General features: G+C 48.3%; 1 protein-coding gene across 1 annotated transcript; it reads left to right on the top strand.

Annotated features, from left to right (window-relative positions):
• Positions 1 to 13,445: 13,445 nt before the first annotated feature.
• Positions 13,446 to 23,917, top strand: LIN28A (lin-28 homolog A; the record flags this gene model as incomplete). Its single annotated transcript, XM_084875202.1, has 4 exons — positions 13,446 to 13,476; positions 13,915 to 14,099; positions 22,355 to 22,539; positions 23,701 to 23,917. The coding sequence occupies 4 exons, from the start codon at positions 13,446 to 13,448 to the stop codon at positions 23,915 to 23,917; spliced, it is 618 nt and encodes a 205-aa protein (XP_084731328.1).
• Between the last annotated feature and the right edge of the window lie 814 nt (positions 23,918 to 24,731).

Here is a 24,731-nt window from a genome sequence, read left to right as displayed (position 1 = left end):
TGGGGAGGGGCAAATCAACCACACCTGGGTGCCTCCACAGCCCCTCCCCCATCAGAGCCCCAAGTGGGGCTGAGGAAGAGTGACAGTGACTTAATGACCTGAGTCCTGCTAGCTCTTCGGAGCAGCCTATCCTCACTGGAGGGCTAAAGGGGACTGAAGCCAAAGCCCAGGTTATTGATCTCTGGCCCCAAAGGTCAGCTTCAGGGGCAGAGGGAGTGGTGTTGTCACAGTGGGAGCCTCAAGGGACCCCACAGCAGTGGGGCCAAGCGGCACAGCATGGTTTTCAGGTCTGCATCCTCCCCGACCAAGCGCGCACACGCCTCCATCCAACTCTGCCTGAAGCTTGTACCTGGGAGAGGTGTCAGCATAGCTCCTTGGTGTCTGGAGTAGAGTAATTGCTTATTAAATTTTGAGTGCTAGAGAACATGAAAGCAGGGACTTGGGTACGATTGTTGACTATTATTGACTATTACCCCACCCCCAAGAGAAAGGCCGGGAGTCCCTGCGATCTGAAGTAAACTCAGTGGAAAGCACCAACCTGGTAGTCAGAAAGGATGGCCACAACTTGCAGCATGGCCTTGGGCAAACACTTAACCTCTGCGAATCTGTTTTCTTATCTATGGAATGAAAGGGTTAAGTCAGGTGAGCTCCAACATTCCTTCCAGATAAACAATCTAAGATTCTGGGGAATTAAGTGGGGACAGGTGCTGACAGTACGGTTAGGGGCAGGCATTAGCTTAGGTTCAGAAGATTGTAAAAAGAATTCTTGGACTGAGAAAGAAAACCTGGTTCTAATTTTAGCCACCATCAACCACGGACAGGTGGCAAGTCAATCATTTATTCATTCAACAAAAAGTTCATAAGCAATTACTCTATTCCAAGCTTTGTGGTATGTGCTGGGCAAACAATAAACGAGACAGACGTAGTCCCTGGCCTCATGGAGATTACATTCTAGTAGCCAGTGGGAGAGAATGACAAATAGGTAAATATAATAAAGTGGGGCAAATACTGCAATGTAGAAGTGCAGGGAATATAAGAACATGGGAGAAGGTGTTGGGTAAGTGAGTGGGTGGAGGCAAAGAACAAAGTGGCATCTATGTTGGAGCCTAAAGAATGAATAGTAATGGCTTCTCTCAGTTTTGGTTCTTACAAGGGTATTTCTTAGATCACATGATCTCACACATCTAGAGGAAATAATGAACAACATAAACTAATGAACAAAAACAGACCCAGAGAAAGAGAAGCGATCAGACTCTCAGACCTCAGAGGGAAAGTAGGGGAAGGTGGGAGTAAAGGGTAGAGATCAACCAAAGGACTTGTGTGCATGCATATGGGCCTAGCCAGTGGCCGTGAACACCAGGGGGGTGGGAGCATATGTGGGTGGGAATGGAGGGATGAGAACAATTATGTGATATCATAATCAATAAAATTAATAAATTAAAAAAAAAGAATGAATAGTAGCCCTAGCTGGTTTGGCTCAGTGGATAGATGGTTGGCCTGCAGACTAAAGGGTCCCAGGTTGGATTTCTGGTCAGGGCATATGCCTGGGCGGTGGGCTCAACCCCTAGTGCGTGCGCATGCAGGGAGCAGCCTATTGATGATTCTCTCTCATTATTGGTGTTTCTATGTCTCTCCCTTCCTCTCTGAAATCAATAAGAAAATATATATTTTTAAAAGAATGAATAGTAGCAGGGTGGAGGGGGGCAAGAGGGAGGATGGGGACATCTGTAAGAGTGTTAACAATAACAAAAAAAATTTTAAAGAAAGATTATATGAAATAGTCACAGGCACAAAAAATAAAAAGTAAGAGAAGTGCTTTGGGGCAGAGGGGTAAGCAGAGGAAGGCACCAGGAACAAAGAAAGAGCAAGGCATGTGGGCCCTGGAATGCTAATGGGGACATGAGGAAGGAGTGTTACCTCGGGAAGTAAGTCTGGTTTTGAAGCTGAGGCCTGCATCACTCGCAAAACTGCGATAACCACATGTCCTCTCGCCTCCTTCCTTTTCCAGCAGCCCCCTTTCCCAGGGTCTGGTGAGAAATGCGTGGGAACCGCTGTGGCTGAAAAAGCACTGTACAAAGTAATACCCAGACGATGGAAAGAGATTGTGGAACACTGAGGATCAAGCTGGGTAAATCCAGCCTTCAGTCATTTTCACAGGAACAGTGGGAAATTAATTAGGGTTGAAGCCACTGAGCCTCTAACAAAGTTGTCCAAGGTCACACAACTAAAGAACGTGGTCTAGGGTTTAAACAGAAAGCTTGCCTCGAGTCTTTGCAGAAGAGGGAGGGGACTTGTTCTAAAGAACCAGCGGGGCCCAGCAGGCATTGCTCAGTGGCTGCACGTGGACCTAGGAACCAGGAAGTCATGGTTGGATGACTTGTCAGGGCTCATGCCCCGGTTGTGGGCTGGATCCCTAGTAGGGGCCTGCAGGAGGCAGCCCATCAATGATTCTCTCTCATCATTTTTTCTTTCTTTAATCCTCACCCAAGGATATTTTTCCATTGATGTTTAGAGAGTGGAAGAGAGGAAAAGACAAAGAAATATTAACGAGAGAAACACATAGATTGCTCTCTCATCATTGATGTTTCTCTCTCTCCCTCTCCCACTCTGAAATCAACAAAATATATTTAAAAATAAATAAATAACCCAGTGGATAAAGGCTATAAGTGGTCAGCTTCAATTCAATGGGGGAAAAAAATAACTTTTCTAACAATCACAATTATCAGGGGTTGGGCAAGGCTTCAGAAGCAATAAACTCCCCGTTGCTGGAGATTTGTAAGCTGAGCCTAGAAAGTGGTCGATATCCTGTTAACCGGGGAGTTCCCCTTTTAATTACGCAACGTACAACGGGCGTATACTCTTTCACTAGGACGTGTCACTACGTCACACCCAGCGGACGTAACTTTATATTATTTTTATTTATTTATACTTAATTAAAATAAATGAAATATACATTTTTTCACTTATTTATATATAAAGCACAAAGGAAAATACAAAATTACAAACAAATAGAAAAGAATACCAACAAAAAAATGGAAACATCGAATTAAAATTTATAAATTTTACAAACAATTATAAAGATTACAGCCGAAGCCGGTTTGGCTCAGTGGATAGAGCATTGGTCTGCGGACTGAAAGGTCCCAGGTTCGATTCGGGCCAATGGCATGTACATTGGTTGCGGGCACATCCCCGGTAGGGGGTGTGCAACAGGCAGCTGGTCGATGTTTCTCTCTCATCGATGTTTCTAGCTCTCTATCTCTCTCCCTTCCTCTCTGTAAGAAAATCAATAAAATATATTTTTAAAAAAAAGATTACAAAAAGTATATACTGTCCCTCCCAGGGCGCAACATATATTTCAAGGACGTATTCATTTGTCCTACCCGTTCCCGATAGTGTTTATAGGTCCCGCTCGGTTAACAGGATATCAAGCTTGGGATCTCAGAAGGAAGCAGCTGATCCGCAAGGTCCCTTTTGACTCTAAGAGTCTTGGAATCCGGATCCTGGGTCTCCCTCCTCTTCGCTCTGCATCCCCTCTGATAGACTAGCCATGGAGGCATCTCTCCTCAGAAGCCCAGTGCTGCTTGCATTTGGAAGAGGCTGGAGGGGAGAAGGGACAGCTTCCATGCATCTGTCCTTCTGCCATCCTTTCTCACCCTGGCCAAACCACCGGGGCCCAGAGATGAGGAGAGGAGAAGGACCGGCCCCTGCCATCTGGAGGCCTGGCTTCCAGAGGGGCTTATCTGAGTTTGGTGCTGTCTTGGATGGCATCACTGAGATGCAGGGTAGCTTAGTAATTAGGAGCACAGACTGCAGCATCAGACACTTCCTGTGTCCTCATCTTGAAAATGGAGACAAGAACTCTCACATAATGAAGTTGGTGGGGCATTACGTGACTCAATTTAGGGTCTTGACAGAGTGTCTGGCATATGGTAAACATTCATATGTGGTTTTGCTTTTGTTGTTGCTACTTGCTGGGAGAATTCGAGGATGTTATTCCAATCATCTGAGCTCTTCTGGTAGATGGGGAGACAGCACCTCCTTCATAGAATGGTTGAAAAGGGCTATGTCCAGGACATAGCAGAAATCACCAGGTGTGCCCCGCCGGCATGGCTCAGTGGTTGAGCATTGACTCAGGAACCAGGAGGTCCCGAGTTCGATTCCTGGTCAAGGGCACATGCCCGGGTTGTGGGCTCGGTCCCCAGGAGGGGGCATGCAGGAGTCAGCCAGTCCATGGTTCTCTCTCATCATCATGGATGTTTCTCTCTCTCTCTCTCTCTCTCTCTCTCTCTCTCTTTCTCTCTCTCTCTCTCTTCCTTCCTCTCTGAAAGCAATAAAAATGTATTTAAAAATATATATATATTTTTAAAAAGAAGAGAAGAAAAAAAGAAGTCACCAAGTGTTATTTTCCGCCATACTCTAACAGAGGGCAGTCAAGGATTATTCGGCACCCTTTGCTTTATTCTCTCTCAGGTGGCATCACTGCAGCAAGCGGGAGGAGATCTTAGAGGTCGTAAATCTCCTCTCCAGTTGATAGATGGGGAAACTGAAGCCCAGAGAAGAGATTTGCTCAAGGTCACACAGCAAGTTAGTGACAGAACCAGGACTAAAACCCAGAACGTTCGTACCGTGCTGTTCTATCTCAATTCTTGATAAAATGTTGAATGAGTGTGTGGTTGAAGATTGAATGAAAGGAATACAGATCTCTCTGTATGTCTCCCCAGGGACATGAAGGACTTGCAATTGTGGGAACCAAATTTTGTGGCTTCTTCTCAAACCATCTGTTCACTTTCAAGCCTCCTTGCTTTCATTTCTGCTGTTTCTTTTCTTCTGGAATGCCTTGCCCTCTCTGTTTTTCAAAACCCTATGTAAGGCCCAATGCAATGCCACCTCCCCTTTGAAGTCTTGATAACATGTAACACTAGAGGCCCGGTGCACAAATTCATGCACAGGTGAGATCCATCGGCCTGGTCAGCGATTGGGGCTGATCGGGGCAGCTGGCTGGGAGGAGGGACCACCAAGAGGTTGGCCAGCTGAGGGAGGTTGGCTGTGGGAGCACACTGACCACCAGGGGGCAACTCCTGTGTTGAGAATCTGCCCCCTGGTGGTCAGTATGCATCATAGCTAATGGCCAGTCATCTGGTGGTCCAGTTGTCTGGTCATACCGGTTGCTTAGGCTTTTATATATATAGATGAGTCAGCTTTCCTTGTTTTACAGTGCATTATACATGCCTCTGTTAATGTCCCAATCTGATAGGACATATATCTTCTATATCTGTCCTTTCCACTAAACAGACAAAGTTCAGAAGCCAATCTGAATTGGAACTCCTATTCCCTGATTAAAAGGAGGATCCTGGGAGACCTGGGTTCTAGTCTTATTATTAACCAGCTATGGAACATGGACAAGTCACCTGGATTTTAGGTTTTATTTCCATATTTACAGAACGGGATGGGGCCAAAACCGGTTTGGCTCAGTGGTAGAGCATCGGTCTGCGGACTGAAAGGTCCCAGGTTCGATTCCGGTCAGGGGCATGTATGTTGGTTTCGGGCACATCCCCGGTGGGGGGTTGCAGGAGGTGGCTGGTTGATGTTTCTCTCTCATCGACGTTTCTAGCTCTCTCTCTCCCTTCCTCTCTGTAAAAAATCAATAAAATATAAAAATTAAAAAAAAGAAAAGAAAAAGAACGGGATGGGATGGAAGTTAAAGTCTGAAGATACTAACTTCTGACCAAGCCTCTTTTAATGGAAGAAGTGTAGATTATGGAATCTTGAATGCTGATTCTACAATATCAGTGTTTGAATCCTGACTTTGTTACTTACTCTGTGACCTTCACCAAGTTAGTGAACCCCTCTGTGCTCAGCTTTCTCTGTAAGATGGGAACACTACCGTGCCTATCTCATAAGTTTGGTGTGAGGATTAAGTGAGATAAGTTATCTATCTAAAGCATTAAGCAGTGCCTGGCACATGATGAATCTTCAAAAGGCATTAAGAGGAGACATGCTCCCCTGCACCCAAATGGCTTATGGCCACGTGGGACTCTACACATGGACTAGTAAACTTTAACACCAGACTTTAACACCAGACTGTAACAAGGAAGCTCTGGACACTGGCCTGGCCTTGGAACCTCAGCTGCACCTCTTCAGTACTGGCTTCTCTCAATAAACTTTGCCTTTATTAAAAAAAAAAAAAAAGCATTAACTATTATAATTTAAAATATATATATATATTTTATTGATTTCAGAGAGGAAGGGAGAGGGAGAGAGAGATAGAAACATCAATGATGACAGAAAATCATTGATTGGCTGCCTCCTGCCTGCCCCATATTGAGGATCTTGCCCACAACCCAGGCATGTGCCCCTGACCAGAATCAAATCCAGGAGCCTTCATAGGTGGATGTTCAACCACTTAGCCATGCTGGCTGGGATAACTATTGTAATTTTTATTCATTTTTATTTTTCTGATAACTCTGTGTTTGCACATGAGAATTTGAAGGAAAAAAAAAAAAAAAGCATCTTCACTTCAAAGCAAGTCAAGAGTCTTTCTTCATCTTGCTAGGAGTCAACATAGCAGAATGGTAAAGAGTTTGGCTTTGAAACCATCAAAAAGAGTAAGGGTAAAAACAAACAAGAAAACATGCTCAGACTTATAAGATCCAGAAAGTTTCCCTCCCGTGCACCCTTTCTTAGGATGTGTTCCTCAAGGGAGAACCACGAAAGAGGTTGACCTGGGATCCAGGAAACAATGACCCTAACCACTGTAGAGAGAGGAAGCCCCAGAGTGGTAGCTGGGTAGCAAGCCCAGAGGGTAACCAGGAGGGAGGGCCTCAGGAAAGGGGTTCTGGGGGAAAAGAGGGTTTAGTGGAACCGATAATATGATAAAGTCCTTGAAAATAACAGGGTATTTCAATAACAAAAATTTCAGGAAAGAGAGAAAGGCAGGAAAAGAAAATACAGTGTAGGAAGAGAAATGTTTTCCTAGGATACTACTTGGCAATGCAGTGAACATTTCTGTAGTCATGACAGTGTAAGCATTGGTTATCAGCTTAACTGGAAATGGTGATTTAACTGTACTGGGAGGAAGGGGGGGGGGTGACCCTGTAAGGGAGGTAAGTCCTTGTCTACCATAACAGGAAATCAATAGATATCTAAAATGGATAAATCAAGGAACATAGGTACATGCCTTTCTTTCTTTCTTTCTTTCTTTCTTTCTTTCTTTCTTCCTTCCTTCCTTCCTTTTTTTTTTTTTTTTTTTTTTTTTTTGTGTGTGTGTGTGTGTGTGTGTGTGAGATATGGAAATATCCTCCAGAAGAAATGACTCAAAGAGTATTTGCCTCATGGGAGTGGAGGGGGTGGTGCGGTCAGGAGACTGTTGTTTTTCATTATAATTCTTTCAATACTGATTGATTTTTTAAACCACATGCATTAATTACTTTAACTCTTTAAAAAAAAAAAAAAAGTAAAGAAGAAGACTATTGGAGTGAGCTAGACTGCAACGCTCCCTTTGTGATTTGTGAGTCTCAGTTCCTCTCCAGTACAGTTGAGGACAGAAAGAGGCAACACTCACAGAGCACTTAGCGCATGCCTGGTTTATAATGGACTCTAGGTACACAGTTCGCGCCCCGTCAGGGAAGATAGGTTACAGAGCTAGGCTGAAACAGCATTTAGAAAATGACAGATTTTGGTTAGACACCCTGCCTCCTGCCTCCATGGGACATGACAATCACTGGGCACACACAAATGGGCACCAGATGAGTGACAGCTGGATGAGCTGTGACCCACGGGCCCGAGTAGCGTCACAGTGAGGATCACTGAGAAGGTCAGCAGCCATGAGGGAAAGGATGGCTGGGCATGACACGTTCCACTGGGAGAGGACACCTGGAAGTCAGAGTCTCTGGACAGTGTGCAATCGCAGGCTCATCAGTTCCTCCTCTTGCCTGCACCTTGTGGGGGATGTGTCAGAAGGAAAAGATTTAGAGGCTGTCAGGGTGAGGGTTAGAGGTTAGCTGGGGTCAGGAAGTCTATTTCACTGAGGTCACTCTCTTCTTTTTTCAATGTAATGAAGCCATTATTGGTGAAGGCAGGTGCCCAGCATCTTGCTCTGTGAAGCAAGGCCCGCACGGGGAGCACGCCGGGAAAGAAGGAAGGGCACTCCCTTGGCTCATCCTCCTTCTGCCCATTCCACAGGCCTAAGAGGTGAGAGGCACACAATTCTGCTCGAAGTAGGAAGCCCTAGTCCTTAGAGGGGGATGAAGATGACAGCATGAGGCAAAGCCTGATGGTTTCTCCGTGTAATTAGTAAAGGGGTCTCTCTTTCCTCTCTCTTTCTTTTCTCTCTCTCTCTCTCTCTCTCTCTCTCTCTCTCTCTCTCTCTCTCTCGCTCTCTCTCTCTCTCTCTCTCTCTCTCTCTCTCTCTCTCTCTCTCTCACACACACACACACACACACACATTATGGCTTTAGAATGTCAGAAGTGGAAGAAACATTTGTCTAACAACTAATCCAATTCTGTTATTTTGTCCTTAAAGGGTAAAACCAGGTGCCTTTCTTGAGATCATAGCACAAATTAACAGGCTAAAACTGTATAAAACTGTATATACTATACATTTTACTTATTTGTTTGTTGTCTGTTTCTCTTCTCTGGAATGTAAGCTCTATGAGGGCAGGGATTTCATATGTTTTATTCACTGATGTATCCCTAGAGCTTCAAACAGTGCCACCTGAACACATAAGATGCTCAATGAATATTTGTTAGGTGACTGAGTGAATAAACAAATGAGTGAATGGAAACACTGCACACACTGGATTCCTTTCCTGATGAATCAGAGCATATTACCATACTAAAGACTTTCAACAGTCCTGCAGAGGAAACCAAATTTTTGTTTGTATTTTTTAAAATGTTATTAATTAATTAATTAATTAATTACTATTATTATTATTACTATTATTTATTTATTTATTTATTTTTAGAAAGAGAGAAGAAGGAAAGGGTAGATAGGTAGAAACATTCATGAGAGGACAACACCATCAATTGGCTGTCTTCCACTTTCTCCTTATTTGGGATCAAGCCCGCAGCCTGGGCATGTGCCCTGACTGGGAATCAAACCAGTGATCTATTGGTTCATGGGTGGACACTCAACCACTGAGCCACACCAGCTGGGCTGTATTTTTTTTTTTTTTAATGTATTCCCAACATTTAGAACATTGTCTGCCACAAAGAAAGTGCTCAATGAGTTGAATGAGTAATTATTATTACTAAGATCTCTTTAATCTCTTTCTTTTTTGGAGATGTAAACCTACACAGAGGAACTTGACCAAGTATTATACTTTAAGAGAAAATATTATTTGTGTTGATATTAGTCATCTTTGTCTTGTCTAAAAAGTGTCCCCATTCCCCCCACCCTTTACGTAGATATTACTTTAAAAAAAAAACTAAAAAAAAAACAATACACAAGAACTTGCAAAGCTTAACTATATCAGGTCTTGTCTTCCTAAATAGACTGTAACTTCTTGGAAGGCAGAGTGTTTCTTCTTTACTTCTTTGGGGGTAAATTTTTGACATTATGCTACTTAACACATATTATTTATCTGGTTCCTCCACCAAACTTGTGAGATCGCACCATGCCTGGATAACAGTGAGTACCTAACAAGTTTTCACTGAGACAGGGACCCAAGAGAGGCAGAAGGTGTGGTCAGGAGTTCTCATCTCCCACATGGAAACAATCCATTGGGGATAAAGAGTCCGTTGTGTTAGGAACCATGTGTTTCTTCTTAAAGAATCCTTTGACTTTACATATACAATTTATGAGGTCCTCACCCCCTACTGAGTTTGTATTGTTCAGACTCATGAGAAACAGCCTAGGAAAATAAGTATTATGACTATTGTAGCAATGTTTATTTTAATTAAAGCCTATTCAGGAAACACTTCTTGAGTACCTTCTGTGAGCCAGGCACTGTACTAGGTACCAGTAAAGATGTGGGAGATGATGCAGAAAGAAATAACACATGTATGGTCCCAGTCCTCAGGGGACAAACGATCCAGCAGGTCCTCGATAATAGAGACAAGTATGTGCACAATATATAATAGTAATTATTTACATTAAGATCTAACTAGCTTAGCCGGCATGGCTCAGTGGTTGAGCATCAGTCAATGAATCAGAGGGTTTCGGGTTCGGTCCCAGGTGTGGGACTTGCGGGAGGCACCTGATCAATAGTTCTCTCTCGTCATTGATGTTTCTATCTCTCTCTTCCTCCCTTTTTAAAAAAAATATATTTTATTGATTTTTCACAGAGAGGAAGAGAGAGGGATAGAGAGCTAGAAACGTCAATGAGAGAGAAACATTGACCAATGCCTCTCACACACACACACCCCCACCGGGGATGTGCCGCAACCAAGGTACATGCCCTTGACCGGAATCAAACCTGGGACCCTTCAGTCCGCAGACCAACGCTCTACCACTGAGCCAAACCGGTTTGGGCTCTCTCTTCCTCCCTTTAAAAATAAATAAATAAATAAATAAATAAATAAATAAATAAATACTTAAAAAGATGTAACTATACATCAGGCACTATTTTAAAAGCTTTATCTACAAGATCTATCTCTTTAAAAATTGATTTTTAAAGAGAGAGGAAGGGAGAGGGATAGAGATAAGCTGCCTCCTGCGTGCCCCCTACTGGGGGTTGAGCCCAAAACCTAGACATATGCCATGACCTGGAATTAACGGGTGACCTCTTGGTTCCTGGATCGATGCTCAACCACTGAACCACACCTGCTGGGCTACACAATCTATCTTCATCCTTATAATAATTCTGAGAGTAAAATATTTTCATTATCCCCATCGGACAGAGGAGGAAATGGAGGCATACAGAAGTTAAGGAACTTACTCCGTGTTACAGAGCTGTAAACAGTAAAGCTTATCACTGAACATGGGCAAGATGACTTCAATGCCTGTGCTCCTATGAAAAGTGCTAATAATTAGGTAAATAACTTGAAAACAGGATTCATTTTTTATGCTCTAGTTTATTTGGAATCAGAAAATATCACTTCTTTCCTCATCCTCATGGCCATGTTCAGTTATACCCATTTTTCTCGAGGGGAGCTTAAATACCTGTACTGCCCTCATAGGATCATGTATTGATGGAAATACCCTTTTTAGCATTCAGGAAAAACCCTACATTCGTCTCAAGTCTATCAAGATCACAGGGGGGATGAGAAGAATCAGGCTTTCTGCGAAGGACTTGGAGGTGGAGACTCAAGAAGGCATTCTCAAAGCTGGGAGCCCACAGAACGAGGCTTAATTCAGCACCGCGGACAGCGCTCCCGGAGTCCTCAGGACCCTGGACAGAGACACTGGTGTTGACTGCCGAGAGAAGGACTCTCACGTGAGAGCGGATCTGGGGAAACCAGAACATTAAATCCCTACTCTCAAAGTCTCTTTTCTTCAGCCACTCTTCAGTTAACCGAACTCAATCACTCCTGAATATTAGGAACAGAGGTACAGGGAGTGAACATATTTTTTAAGGGCGCTAGTAACCAGAGCAGATAAGACTGTTAGGTGGGGAGGAGTAGGAAAATAAAAATAAAAAGACTTAGGCTGATGTTCTCAGAAAACTCTTGCAAGATTAAATTAGGGTTCTCAGCTGAGAGCGGGGTTGCTATGATATTTGTTAATGGTATGTGTTTTTTTAGGTTGAATAGCAAAGGGTTGTCCTTTTTATCACTCAAAATCCTCCCTCCATCTCTTACACTCAAGTTTTAGTCTCTTGGGCAGCACCCCATGTAGGAGAGAAATAATCTGTCCGCAGTCCCATGCTCCCCTCGCCACCTACCCCTTCCCTACCACCACTCATCTCCTTTCTCTTCCCCAAACGCAGCCGTGAGCGCGGGCACAAGGGCGCAGGGCGAGAAGCAGTTGGGTTTTTTGCACTCAGAGCAAGCAGAAGCCCCCGAAAGCAGGCTCTGTCCCTTTAAATGGGCTGCAGCAGTGGGGGAGGGGAACTGGCCGGAGCTGGCATTGTCCAGTTTGAACTGAGCACCGGAAGTGAAGGGGCAGGGCCAGGGCCGTGCACTGAGCCCCGGGCCATTGTCCATCTCCGACCAGGGCACTAGCCACCCCCCTGGCCAGCCCCCTTCCTCTCCTACAAGGGAAGGCTGCTTCTTAAAACAAGGGGAGCCCCAGCTCTATAGTTTCCCCCTCAACCCCACTGTGGGGCGGGAGCACGCTTTAAGATTTGGGGGCTGAAACGCCGGATGGTCTGGGAAACCCAAGAGTGTCCGGAGGCTGGAGGAAACGCCTGGACCCGCCTGCCCACCTAGTTCCTCTCCCGGCAGCTGCTAGGGAGAGGATGGGGACGGGGCGGCCCGGGGCGCTGGTGGAGAGGAGCACACTGCAAGCCTCTGGGGTTCCTCCTGCTCTGTCAGAAAGCTCCACGTGGGGTCAACTTTGGACGCAGATTGGGAAGGAGAGAAGGGGGGATTCTGTACACAGAATCGGTTAGGGGCGCTCTGAGACGCTCAGGAAAACTCAGGCGGCAACTCAGGGAAGCGGACCCTCAGAGACAACAGACTTTGAGAGGCAGCAGCGCCTTGGTCTGGACTGGAGATCAGTCTTTTGGGGTCTCCAGTCCCCCCCTCACCCGCTCCCCCCGCTTCCCCATCCCAGGCTTCCTGGTTTCGTGAACTCCAGGTCTATGGAAGCACACGGGGGCGGGGGGTGAGAGCGGGTCAGCGCCGAGCGGCCGGGTCAGCGCCGAGGCCCGGAGGGGAAGGGAGGGGGAGGGGCGCGGGAGGGCTGGGGGAGGGGGAGGGCTCATCCATTTCTCCCTTGACAGGTGGTTTGTGTCTCTGATTGGCCAGCGCTGCCGGGCTCACACCTCCCTCCCCCAACTCTCTGGAATGTATAATTATCTGCGCGGGGGGCGGGGGTGGTGGGTGAGTGTGTGTGGGAGCAGTCACGTGGTTTTAAAACTACACCCCCACACCCCCACCCCCCCCACACAGTACCCTCACCTGTATGCTGCTTTGGGGACCCCCCTCCTCCCACTCCCAATGAGTCCTCAAAGTGAAGAATTTCAAATTCCGAGTACTCAATACTTGTAGGGCGGGCGGCCCCTCTTTCCAGATGTGTGTGGGGAGGGGGTGTCAGACCTCCAGGTTCTGGGAAGGGACACCCCAGAGGTGTCAGGGGACGCAGGGTGGGGGAGGGCCGGAGCCGGAGTGGAGGGAGCGGGAGGGGGGAGACGAGGGAGGAGAGGGGAGGGGGCTGCCCGCGGGGGGTTGGGTCATTGTCTTTTAGAATTTGGGAGCCTTTGAAAGGCCGTGGGCCCTCCCACCGCTATTGTGCTGGGGAAGATGTAGCAGCCTCTCCTCGGAGCCACCCCTTTGCCTCCGGACTTCTCCTGGGCCAGCAGCCGCCCGACCTGGGGCCCGGGCCGCGGGCCTCGCCGACTACCATGGGCTCCGTGTCCAACCAGCAGTTTGCAGGTTCGAGCTTGGCGCTTCCTGGGGACACCCTAGGCTGCAGGGGCGCCTGGCAAGCCACCGAAAAGGGAGGTGGGAACGTGTCCTCCGGGCTGGCCGGAGGACCCAAGTCTGCTTTTCAGGGGGCCATGCCTGGAGCAGGGGACGCTGGTGCCGAGGCTGCGGGGGCAGAGGGAGAGGACAGGAGGGGCCTGGCCGGCGGTCTGTCCCGGGCAACGTGTTGTGGGAAAAAGAGCAAAACTTTCGGGGCCCTGTGGCCTCTGTGAGCTCGGGGAGCGCGGGAGGCAGCCGGGACAGGTCTCGGACCGCCGGCCGCTTACTTAGTAGCTGCAGCCTCCGGGGGTGCACCCGCGGGCCGGACGGTCGGGTGTCCCGGCCGGAACTCTGAGGGGGTCCCCGAGCCCGCGGCCCCCAGCTGAGCGCCCCCCGCCCCGTTCCCAGGTGGCTGCGCCAAGGCGCCCGAGGAGGCGCGGGAGGACGCGGCGCGGCCGGCGGAGGAGCCGCAGCTGCTGCACGGCGCCGGCGTCTGCAAGTGGTTCAACGTGCGCATGGGCTTCGGCTTCCTGTCCATGACCGCCCGCGCGGGGGTCGCGCTCGACCCGCCCGTGGACGTCTTTGTGCACCAGGTGAGGCCGATCCCGGGAACTTGGGCGGGAAGGGGGCACTGGCGCGCACAATCCGGGGTGGGCGGCCACGCGGGGCCGCGGGGTTGAGGGAGATCCGGGGCCCTCATTGTGCGCCCCCGTCTGCGCGGGGGTGCCCCTGGCCGGAGAGGGGCAGAGCCCATGATCAGCACCTCCCACCCCCTTCCGGGAACCCTTCTGGCTCACCACGTGTTAGTTACCTCTCTCCCCCGGGAAGGAGGCAGGGGCAGGGAGGTGACCCCATGTGGCAGGAACTAAGGTTGTATTGTGCTGGCCGGTGGGGGGAGGGCGGGCAGGCCGGCCAGGGAAGCACATGCCCGGCCCTGGCGGGGCCCTCGGCGCCCGCGCGTTTCCCTAACTTGTGAGTGGAGCTCCCCGGGGAGAGAGGGAGGGGAACGTCCTGGGCCCCAAGGAGGATAGAGCTACGAAGTCAGTCCGATCTCCTAACACTCAGTCCCTGCGGCCCGAGTGGATTTGTCAGATCCTGAAAAGGGTCTATTTGGGGGGCTTGAAAGCTTTTCCCAACGACCGGCCTCAGGCATACCGTCTACCAACAGGGCTTCTTGCTGCCCAAATCCTACCGGAGAGGAAAGCTAAGGAGCCCGGCCTTAGGTTCCTGGGCCAGGCTGGGAGGGAGTTAGGTCGCAACCCCAAGTTCTCCGTTAAAGCGCAGCAGCGCGGTGGGGGTGAAATTCAGGGTCGCAGGGCATGGGGTCGAGGGAGGCTAGCCCCTGGACCTATTCTCCACTTGTCATTTATGGCCCCGGACAGCCATTCACGCTGTCCGAGCATTTCCAGCCTCAAACAAGGAGCCCGGGACCTCAGGATTCCTCCTTCCAGGTTCCCGGCCTCCCTCTCCCTCTTCCCAAATGTCTCCGAAGCCTTCCGTGGGTCCTGGGACACCAGCTACCCATAACGCGGAAAGGAAGTTGCTGCCCGCGCCCCTTTCCCTTTGGCTGGGGTTAGGGGTTGGGCTGAGAAAAAGAAATTGCTAATCCCAGACGGAGTAGGGTGGCACCCAGGCCGGGCAGGGAGGGGTTACTCCTGGAAGGTTGGCTCTAGGAGCCATGGGGGAGGGGAGGGGAGGGGAGGGGAGGGGAGGATGTGGGGATTAAGGGTTGGAGCCTGAGGGATGGTATTCTGGAGGGGGAGGGGTGGGGAAGGGAGGTGCTGGGTGGACTGGTTGGAAGGCCTCATCGAGGATGCAGAGTGAGGGGAACAAGGGGGATGGAGGATGCAAGATGGGGACCTGCCCGTTCATGCTGGCGACTTGGGGTCACTGGACTCCTTGAACATCTGCAAAGGACGCTTACCTACCCCCTTACAGCACGGTCTTACCCCTCACCCCCGCCAGACAACTAGTTCTAGCTGGGGACATGGCCACCTTTCCTGTCTCATTTACATATGTGTTTGATAACCACAGGAAGTAATTGTGGGAGAAAGAAGGGAATTGGCCTCTTTAGATCTATTAAATCACTTTATTACAGGAACCAGTTTTGAATGGCCCTCCTCGGCAGGGTGCCAGCCCCCCCACGGCCATCTATCTCATCACAAAGAGATTATAATCCCTCCGGGCCTGGAGATGGACTAGACAGCTTCCCCAACTTTGGGAGTCTTGGGAGTAAGAGTCAGAACCAACCTTTTCCTGCTTTCATTCCTGAGGCTGCCAAATAGGGAGGGGCTTAGGGGAATGTAGCCCCAACCAGAAACTTTCCTCTACCCTCAAGGCTCTTTTGGCTGGTCTAATCCAGTAGACATTTGACAAATGATTAACTCCAAATAACTACTGAATTTAATATATTTGTATGGGAACCCCGAATCTAGGAGACTCAGAGACCTCCACATGCACAGAGATTTAAAAATATAAAGGGAACTTGGGTAAGACATTCTGAGCTAGGGATGGGGTAAGGTGCCCTGGGGGCTTCAAAGGGTTACTGCAGTACAATAAAAGCAGATGTTTAGTAAATAGGAGTTTGTCCAGCTCTGTAGATAGGTCAATGAGGTCACCTCTGATACACTCTTACTGTGGGCTAGGGCCCTAATTCAAGTTCTTATAGGTAGGGGCAGAAGTCTCTCTTGAGCCTATAGCTTCATCTTGAAAACAAACCACATCCCACAGAGGCACATCTTGGTGTGGCTAGTTCTGAACTCCCACAGTGACCAAGCCCAAAGCCCAGCCCGGGGAGGATTTTCCTGAGCAAATGGATCTGTGCCTCAAGGCACTTACCCCGAGGATCGAAAGCAACTGGGAATGTTGGATTGAGGAAAGCAGGAACCTTCAGTTTGGGGAGTGGAGCCCACACACACCATCCGGTTCAGATGCGTCATCCAGGAGATGACCTGGACTTCGGTTTTGGAAGGACATTCCACAGGTGAACCAGTTATCTGGAGGGAGTTGAGCTAGGATAAGGAATCAAGAATTTACGAGCCACAGTCACGGGGCCGTGACGGAGCCTTACTTGCTGGGTCTTGAGAGCACACTGCCTGGGCTTGAATTAACCCTGAAACCCTAGCGTAGCAGTAAGTTAGACTAGTGATTTCAGTCCCTGCGCTTGAGAAATTGGAATTATTCTTGTGGAAATCTAGTACAGAGGAATTAAGTAGTTGTAGGCTGATCCCTAAATATTGCCATGGGGGAGGAAAGTGTTCCCAAAGTGAGGGGAAGGGTAAGACATTTCTCTTTAAGAAGAAAAACACCCCTCCTTTGGCTGCTGGTGGTGGGCAAAGAGAGGGGAGGGGGGAGCCATTCACCATTTCTTTTCCCTTTCCAAGTGAGCCTGTTTAGTGCCTAACCACTACTGCTCCCTCTCACTTCACGCCCCCCAGGTGTGAACGAGTGAGAAACAGAATCCAGCCTCGGCCTTTAAAAAACTAAAGCAGCGATTTCTCATCAGCCCCAGGTAGTTGGATCTGGAACTCTGCCTCCTGCACATGCCCCTACTGGGGATTGAACCCACAACCTGGGTTAGGTGCTCTTACCAGGAATCGAACCCACCACCTTTTGGTGTATGGGGTGATGCTCCAACCAGCTGAGCCACACAGGCCAGGGCCCAAATATTTAAGAAATAGCTTTCTGGCTAAAGGGCTGTAATAGAAGACTTGAAAGCAAAGGAAGAGCCCTAATTTGACCTAGGGACCGAGTTTGGGTTGAGGGGTGGGTAGTATGTGTGTAAAGAGATCTTTCACCTGGTTTAAACATTTCTGGTATCTGATTGCTCACCTCATATCTAGGTTAGTGATGTGCTTGTCTTATCTCCTCACCTAACCTGTAAGCTCTTCCATGAGAGGGACCCGCTAGCTATCTGGTTAGTTTTCTAGTTCACAGTTGGTAGGCTGAAGGAATGAATGCAAAGCAGCATGGTATTCCTGAATGATCCGATACACAGTTTGGGGTCCTGGTCAGCAGAAATCGTCCTCCGGAGCAGAAAACCTGAAATGGGGAGGGGATGTTAACTGTTGGCTGCTCTCTGGCTGGGTTTGGTGGTTATTCATTAGTTATTTCAATTCCATCTTAATAGGGTAAAACAGATTTTGACTTTCAAGGAAGTTGGCAGAGAAGTACCTGGGTTAGTTTGAGCATTATGGGTTTTCTTGGGTCCTTTTCTATCTGAGAAGACATGCTTACTACACAGTTGTCCCCAGTAAAGCCTGAACCACCATCCTAAGCAAAGCTTCCACCATGACAAATTTAGAACATGTATTTGGTGACATTACTACTTGCCCTGGATGTCATTTTCAGTGCCTTTCCCCAGGGCAGATAGATTCTGGAACATTCTTAATCAAAGTATAACGCCATCCTTCTGGGTTAAATTTGGGGGGTGGGGTAGAGGGAAAACCTCTACTCCTCCTTCCTGCGGGCATGAATAATAATTGCTTAATTACTATGTGTTCAGTCTTGGGAGGTCAAAGAAGGTGGTGGAGGAGGAAGAGGAAACATTAAAGAATAGTACACAATTAATACAGGCTAATTTTAAATTATCTCAGCTTGGAGTTAATTTAATTTAGATAGGAATCCGAAATCCAAGTTAATGGCTTTTGTAAATGGCACAGGCGCAGGGTTACTGGCTTAAAATTCCAAGATTCTTCTGTGCTCCGAGTGGGAGTGCGGGGGCTGGGTGAGGAGTGAGCACCCCGCCTAATTGGGACTCACCCTGGACGGGTCCTCCTCTGAGTGCAGTCCCCTTGACACTCCACTTTCCTGAGGACAGAAGAGATGTGCTCGTAGTCTCTGGGAAGAGAAATCTAGGCGAACACTTCTGTCCACGGGCAGCTCCTTCTGCTGCTGGTCTCCCTCTGGCTGCCTTTGTACCGATGGGCTGATGAGCAGCGCCATCTGGTGGAGAACTCCAGGCAGGAGCTGCGGTCCTGGCTACTGTGTCTGAGCAGAAGTGATTGGGGGTTCTGGACAGATCTTTCCTCATCCTCCCTAACAAGTAAACTGTCATAAACTGGAGAACCAGCTGGTTTGTTCTAGCCCCACCAAACCCTTCTATTTTCAGAAATGAAACTCAGGTCCAACCCTGAGAACACCACAGGACTGAGTCATTAACATTAATTTCACCTGCTTTTTAATATGTTTTTTAAAAATATATTCTTACTTACTGATTTCAGAGAGGAAGGGAGAAGGGTAGAAACATCAATGATGAGAGAGAACCATTGATCAACTGCCTCTTGCATGCCCACCACTGGAGATTAAACCCAAAACACTGACTAGGCATCATCATAGGTCGATGCATAGCCACTGAGCCATGTGCTTTTTACTTTTAAATGTGGCTTTTCGAAAGTTTTAACATGTCTATGTGACTTGCATTACAGTGCATAGCGCTAGTTCTAGAGGCAGGCTAGTTGCAATCAGTCCAGCTGTGCCCCTCACTGTGCTTTGGGCAGTGCTTAACTCCTCTGCCTTCATTATATCAGCTGTTCAACGGGGGTCATAATAAGGCCTACCTCACGAGCTTGGCATCGATGTTTCTCCCTCTCCCTCTCTGAAAATAGGAAGATTTAATTAAAAAAATAATAAAAATGAGAAAGGAGTGGTGTGACAAAAAGAGGGCTATGTTAGAGCTGGCAGGACCTCGTTAAGCAAATTGGGAAAGGACGATTGGAGACCTGCCCTCCCCCGTCGCTTTTAAAATAATTTATCTGAATGAGTAACCCTAATTCTGGTTCTTGTTTATAGGATTTGACTGAAGGCACTGAATTGGGGGGCAGGGGGCAGAGAAGGGAGTCAGATCCTGTTTTATTTCCATCCCTGGAAGAGTGGGGTGGCCTGTCGGAGAGAGGAAAGATGGCTGCTGGAGGTGACTTTGGCAGACCCAGCAAGCTTGACTAGGGAAGATGGTTATCTCTATGTCCATTTCTCACACATGAAGAGGAAGGAAGGAACGGTGAATGTGGTGGGTGGGAGTCCTGGGGGTCGGGTGGGGTGATGTGTGGAATCTTGCAGCCTCTGGAACTCCAAGAATCTGACCATCAGAACCAACCAGTGTCAACTCTTTGTTTCCTGGGGCTGGGCTCTATTGGGGGAGCTCCAGGCTCGCCCCTCCCCCCCAAGCCTTTTCTTTCTTTCTTTCTTTTTTTTGAGGGGTTGGTTGGGGAGAGAGGCTGGCTCTGCTTTGTGTGTGGTTGGGGGCGGGGAGGGGGTGGTAGCAAGAATTTCTGGCTCCTTTCTGATGCAGGCCCTGAGAGGCTGGCTCAGAGGGCAGCATGCTGATTACCTAGCTGATAAGAGAGGAATTCAAAGTATGCCTTTTAGGAAGGGGCAGAGGGGGCAGGGAGCCTCCCCTGGAGACCTCCAGTCCCAGACCAGTTGTGGGGAGGTGCCTGCAGGTTTTTTGTTGTTGCTGCTGTCGTTTTTAACTAAGTGAAAGTCTTAACCAGACCACAGATCCTCCAGTGATGGCGTGGGTGACCTGAGCGGACCAGTCAACTTCATATCGTCCCCACGTCCCCATTTATGTTATCTCCGTAAGCCTATGAGGCATAGATAAGGAGAGTCATCCTCTGTAAATTGAGCTCACAGGAGATAGTTTTCTGGATTTCCACTGCTCGTTAGTGATAGAAACCCTGAGTGAAAGTTCCCACTGTTACCCTACCCTGATCCAGTTTGAAGAGGTTGATAATAATTGCTACTCCGTGGAGATGTATGTGTTCATTCATTCTCATGCATAGAACCTCCCAGCACTACCATAAAATCGGTATTTACTTCTATTTTGTAGGTTAGAAAGGAGGAAACAGGGCCTCAGACTTGTTCTTAATCACGTATCTGCTGAATCACAGCCAGGCCCGGGGGTGTATCAGCTTGGGAGAGGCTGGAGTTGCCTGCGCCTGGTTCAACTCCCCCAGCATCGCCTCGTTCACTCTGGCTTGTCCCAGCTCAACAAAAGACAAGTCAAGTCTAACTTCACATTCAGGGCGTCACCATGCTATGGTAGAGCCTTTTGGCAGATGCCGAGGGTCTGAGGCAGAGGGGGGAATGGCTGACCACGGTCATGCTGCCAGATATTGGTAGAAGTAGCATTTCCTGAACCAGGATGTGTCTGGGACCTAATCAATCAACACGTAAATCTCCACTGAGTAGCCTGTGCTCTTAACTTGCTTCTAAATGGCTTCGATGGAAGTTTCTCCTTAAGCAATACCATGTGGATGAAAACAAAAATGTAAGCAACTGATGAGCTGGGGCTAAAGAGCATTGTCACCCGAGACCCAGTTTGAAAGAGTCCACCCCCACCACCAACAGCATAAAACACTGCTCGTGCTGATCCTGCTCCCTCCAGCCGCAGGACAAGGGCCACGGTGATCCCTTTTGCTTCTCTGAGCCTTGTTTTCTATGATGATGACACCTTGCTGACGTTTGTCCATGTAAATGGAAGAAGCTGGAATGGAGTCTGTTCTGGGTAGGGCCTGGGAGGGACTGTCCCCTCCAGCAATGCATTGTTGTTAAGCAGTAAGTGGTGAGGTGGAATGGCTGTGAGCTTCAAACCAGGAGCCCTAGGTTCTTCTTTATTTTTAAATATATTTTATTGATTTTTTACAGAGGGGAAGGGAGAGGGATAGAGAGCTAGAAACGTCGACCAGCTGCCTCCTGCACACCCCCTACCGGGGATGTGCCCGCAACCAACGTACATGCCCCTGACCGGAATCGAACCTGGGACCCTTTAGTCCGCAGGCCGACGCTCTACCGCTGAGCCAAACCGGTTTGGGCATGCTCTAGGTCAGGGGTCTTCAAACTACGGCCCTCGGGCCACATGCGGCCTGCAGAGGAGTCTGATCCAGCCCGCCAGGTTTTTTGGGCAGTGAGCGCAACCGAGGTGTTACAGTAGGAATTAGTAGTTCATATAGTCCTGCCCTCCAGCTCTCTGAGGGACCGTGATCTGGCCCCCACTTTAAAAAGTTTGAGGACCCCTGCGTCTAGGTTCTTCTGACACCAGGCTTTGCCACACAGCTAGCTGTGCGAGTAACTCCCACGGCTATCAACCATCCAGGCGGCCACAGCCACAGCCACGGCCAGTATTTTAATGCAGTATTTTAATGGGATTGCTCCATACGTTATTCTAAATCGTTTTTCCTTTTAAAAATATTTGGTCATTTTTCCAAGTCAAATAATTAAAATCTACTCCTTTCTCATGAATCCAAAAATGTGTGAGCCATTATTTATGTACAAAATGCAGCAGTGAACAAAACAGGGACTTGACATTCTTTTAAATGGTTGCATGGTTGGTTTTTATTTTTTTAACTTTTTGTTTTGTTAATCCTCACCTGAGGATAATTTTTCCATTGATTTTTTTTTTTCTTTCTCCTTTATAGTGAGAGGCAGCCAAAAGGGAAGGAAGGGAGGGAGAGGAAGTAAAGAAGGAAGGAAGGGAGAAACATTTGGTTGCCTCCTACACCAGGGCTGGGGATCAGACCTGTAGCCCAGGTGCTCACCCTTGACCTTGACCTGGAATCAAGCCCACCACACTTCAAGTACTGATTTTTCTAACCACTAGCACACCGATCAGGGTGCTGTGTTTTTCAAACCAATTAGATTGTCATGGACACCCCCCTGAGCCAAACCAGTTTTGGCTATACTTGTTGGCTTCTTAAATGCTATCTTTAAATTATTCCCTCCTATTTTACTTAGAAATTTAAATAAGAATAGCTGTATAAAATGTAATGTTTATATAACAATTGTACTTGGTTAATGTTACGTAGATTTCTTGTTCAACATTAAAGTCTACCGTGTTCCCCTCCCGCAGAGTAAACTGCACATGGAGGGCTTCCGGAGCCTGAAGGAAGGCGAGGCGGTGGAGTTCACCTTTAAGAAGTCGGCCAAGGGCCTGGAATCCATCCGAGTCACCGGCCCTGGTGGGGTGTTCTGTATTGGGAGCGAGAGGCGGCCCAAAGGGAAGAACATGCAGAAGCGCAGATCGAAGGGAGACAGGTATGGATTGGACGGTGGTTTGTGTGGGCATGCTGGGGATGGGGAGGGCTCTCTCCATCTTGTCTCGTTACTTGGACCAGGTTGCCATTGACCCATGAACCCGGAGGTCACTGTTCGGTTCGGTGGGCACATGCCTGAGTTTTGAGCTCAATCCCTAGTAGGGGGCATGCAGGAGGAAGCTGATCCATGATTCTCTTATCACGGGTCTTTCTATGTCTTTCTCCCTTTCCCTTCCTCTCTGAAAGCAATAAAAAATATACTTAAAAAAATAAAGCAAAATGAAGCCTATGGTCCCTGGCAACGTCTCTGTGGTTGGGGTACCCGCTATGGGTGTGGAAAATGAGAAGAGGGCAGATGTGAGGAGGGCGTTTGAAAGTCATTTTGCTCTGCGAGCTCTAGACTCAATTACTCAATGGGAAGAGTGATGTTAACCTCACATGATTATTTTAGAACTAAAGAAGAATGAAATGAAAGTGTAAGTTGTGGGGACAAGACTGTGTGTCTGTACTTGTTGCTCCTTCACCGGGTCTCCATATGACGTCTCGTTCATCTTAGCTTTGTGCTCAAACAGATCTTATAATCTGACTCCTTAGTTTTTTTTTGTTTTTTTTTAAGGGTATGTTAGAATCTTACCTATCCCCCAAACTGCAGTGCTCCCTTGGGGTCTGTGGTTTCTCTTCTTGGTATTTCAGTATTTTCTAGATGACATGAATCTGAAGATCATCCAGACAATTGCAGGTTTGGAAAGGATTTCAAGATATCTAGTCAGCCCTAGCTGGTTTGGCTCGGTGGGTAGAGCGCTGGCCTGCAGATCCATATCCCTGTCCTGCTCCCCAGGTTCGATTCTGGTGAAGGGCATGGACCTCAGTTGCAGGCTCCTCCCCGGCCCTGGTCTGGGCGCATGCAGGAAGCAACCAAATAGATGTGTTTCTCTTATATCAATATTTCTCTCTGTCCCTCTCTTTTCCACTCTCTGTAAAAATCAATGGGAAAATAGCCTTGTTGAGGATTAAAAAAAAAAAAAGGCATCTGGTCAGATTTCTCCTTTGATGTGGGGAGAAATTGGTTTCCAGGAAGGGAAGAGCTAAGTGTCCTCACTCAGAGAAAGGCTTCTGAGCTCTTCTCACTCCTTTCTCAACTTCACCATCCTGCTTTTACCAGGTGCTACAACTGTGGAGGTCTAGACCATCATGCCAAGGAGTGCAAGCTCCCGCCCCAGCCCAAGAAGTGCCACTTCTGCCAAAGCATCAGCCATATGGTGGCCTCCTGTCCACTGAAGGCCCAGCAGGCCCCCAGCTCACAGGGCAAGCCAGCCTACTTCCGGGATGAAGAAGAAGAGATCCATAGCCCTGCCCTGCTCCCAGAATCCCAGAATTGAGCCCGAGTGGGTGCCGGGGGCTATGCCTTTGTGATCAGAAAGGTTCAAGGAGCAGGCATCAATCGGCAGATCGGAGAAAGTGGGGACAGGGTGGGTAGGGGGCAGCAGGCACTGCCACGTATCTCTGACCGGGTTCCACAGCATCACCCCCTCTTCCCTCTTGGCAGGGGGGGAGGGGTGAGGCAAAGGAACTCCAACTACACTCGATCCAAATGCGAGGGGGTTATCTGAATCTCCACCCCCAGAATCTCCAGCTTTTGAAAAGTGGCCTGGATACAAGGCAGTTGTTTTCCTTTTAAAGGAGGATCTGTAATCAGGATATTTCCCCTGCCAAAGTGAAAAAATGAACATGAAGCCAGAACCCAGACCACAAACAACTGCATTCTGTGGGAGGGAATCTCTCAGGGCTACGGCAGGGTTTTCCCACATCTTGTCCCCTTGTAACCCACTCTTGGGATCGGGTGCTGAGAATTGTCCCAAGCAAGGGGTTGTGATGATAGGCAAAAGGGATGCTCTCCCCCACCCCATTTCTGGACCAATACAATTTTATTTATTTGGTCCCTTGGGTAACGGCACCCTGGGCCCCACTTTCTCCAGGAGGCAGCTGCACTAGCTGTGTGCGAACGACGTATCTTGTGCATTTAGACTTTCTTTTTTTCTTTTTCGTAATATAAATATTCTGGGTTTGTATTTTTGTGTATTTTAATCTACAGCCCTCCTTCCTGCACTGTGTTCTCAGGTACATGAGCAATCTCAGGGATAAGTGGGCGGGAGCTCCGGGTCTGCACAGCAGGAATACTTTGTTTTCGCATCA

This window comes from Pipistrellus hanaki (assembly GCF_964339955.1).
Source record: "Pipistrellus hanaki genome assembly, chromosome: 2".
Classification (NCBI taxonomy): domain Eukaryota; kingdom Metazoa; phylum Chordata; class Mammalia; order Chiroptera; family Vespertilionidae; genus Pipistrellus; species Pipistrellus hanaki.
Note: the sequence above shows the minus strand (reverse complement) of the source record. Positions and strands in the feature narration are given on the sequence as shown.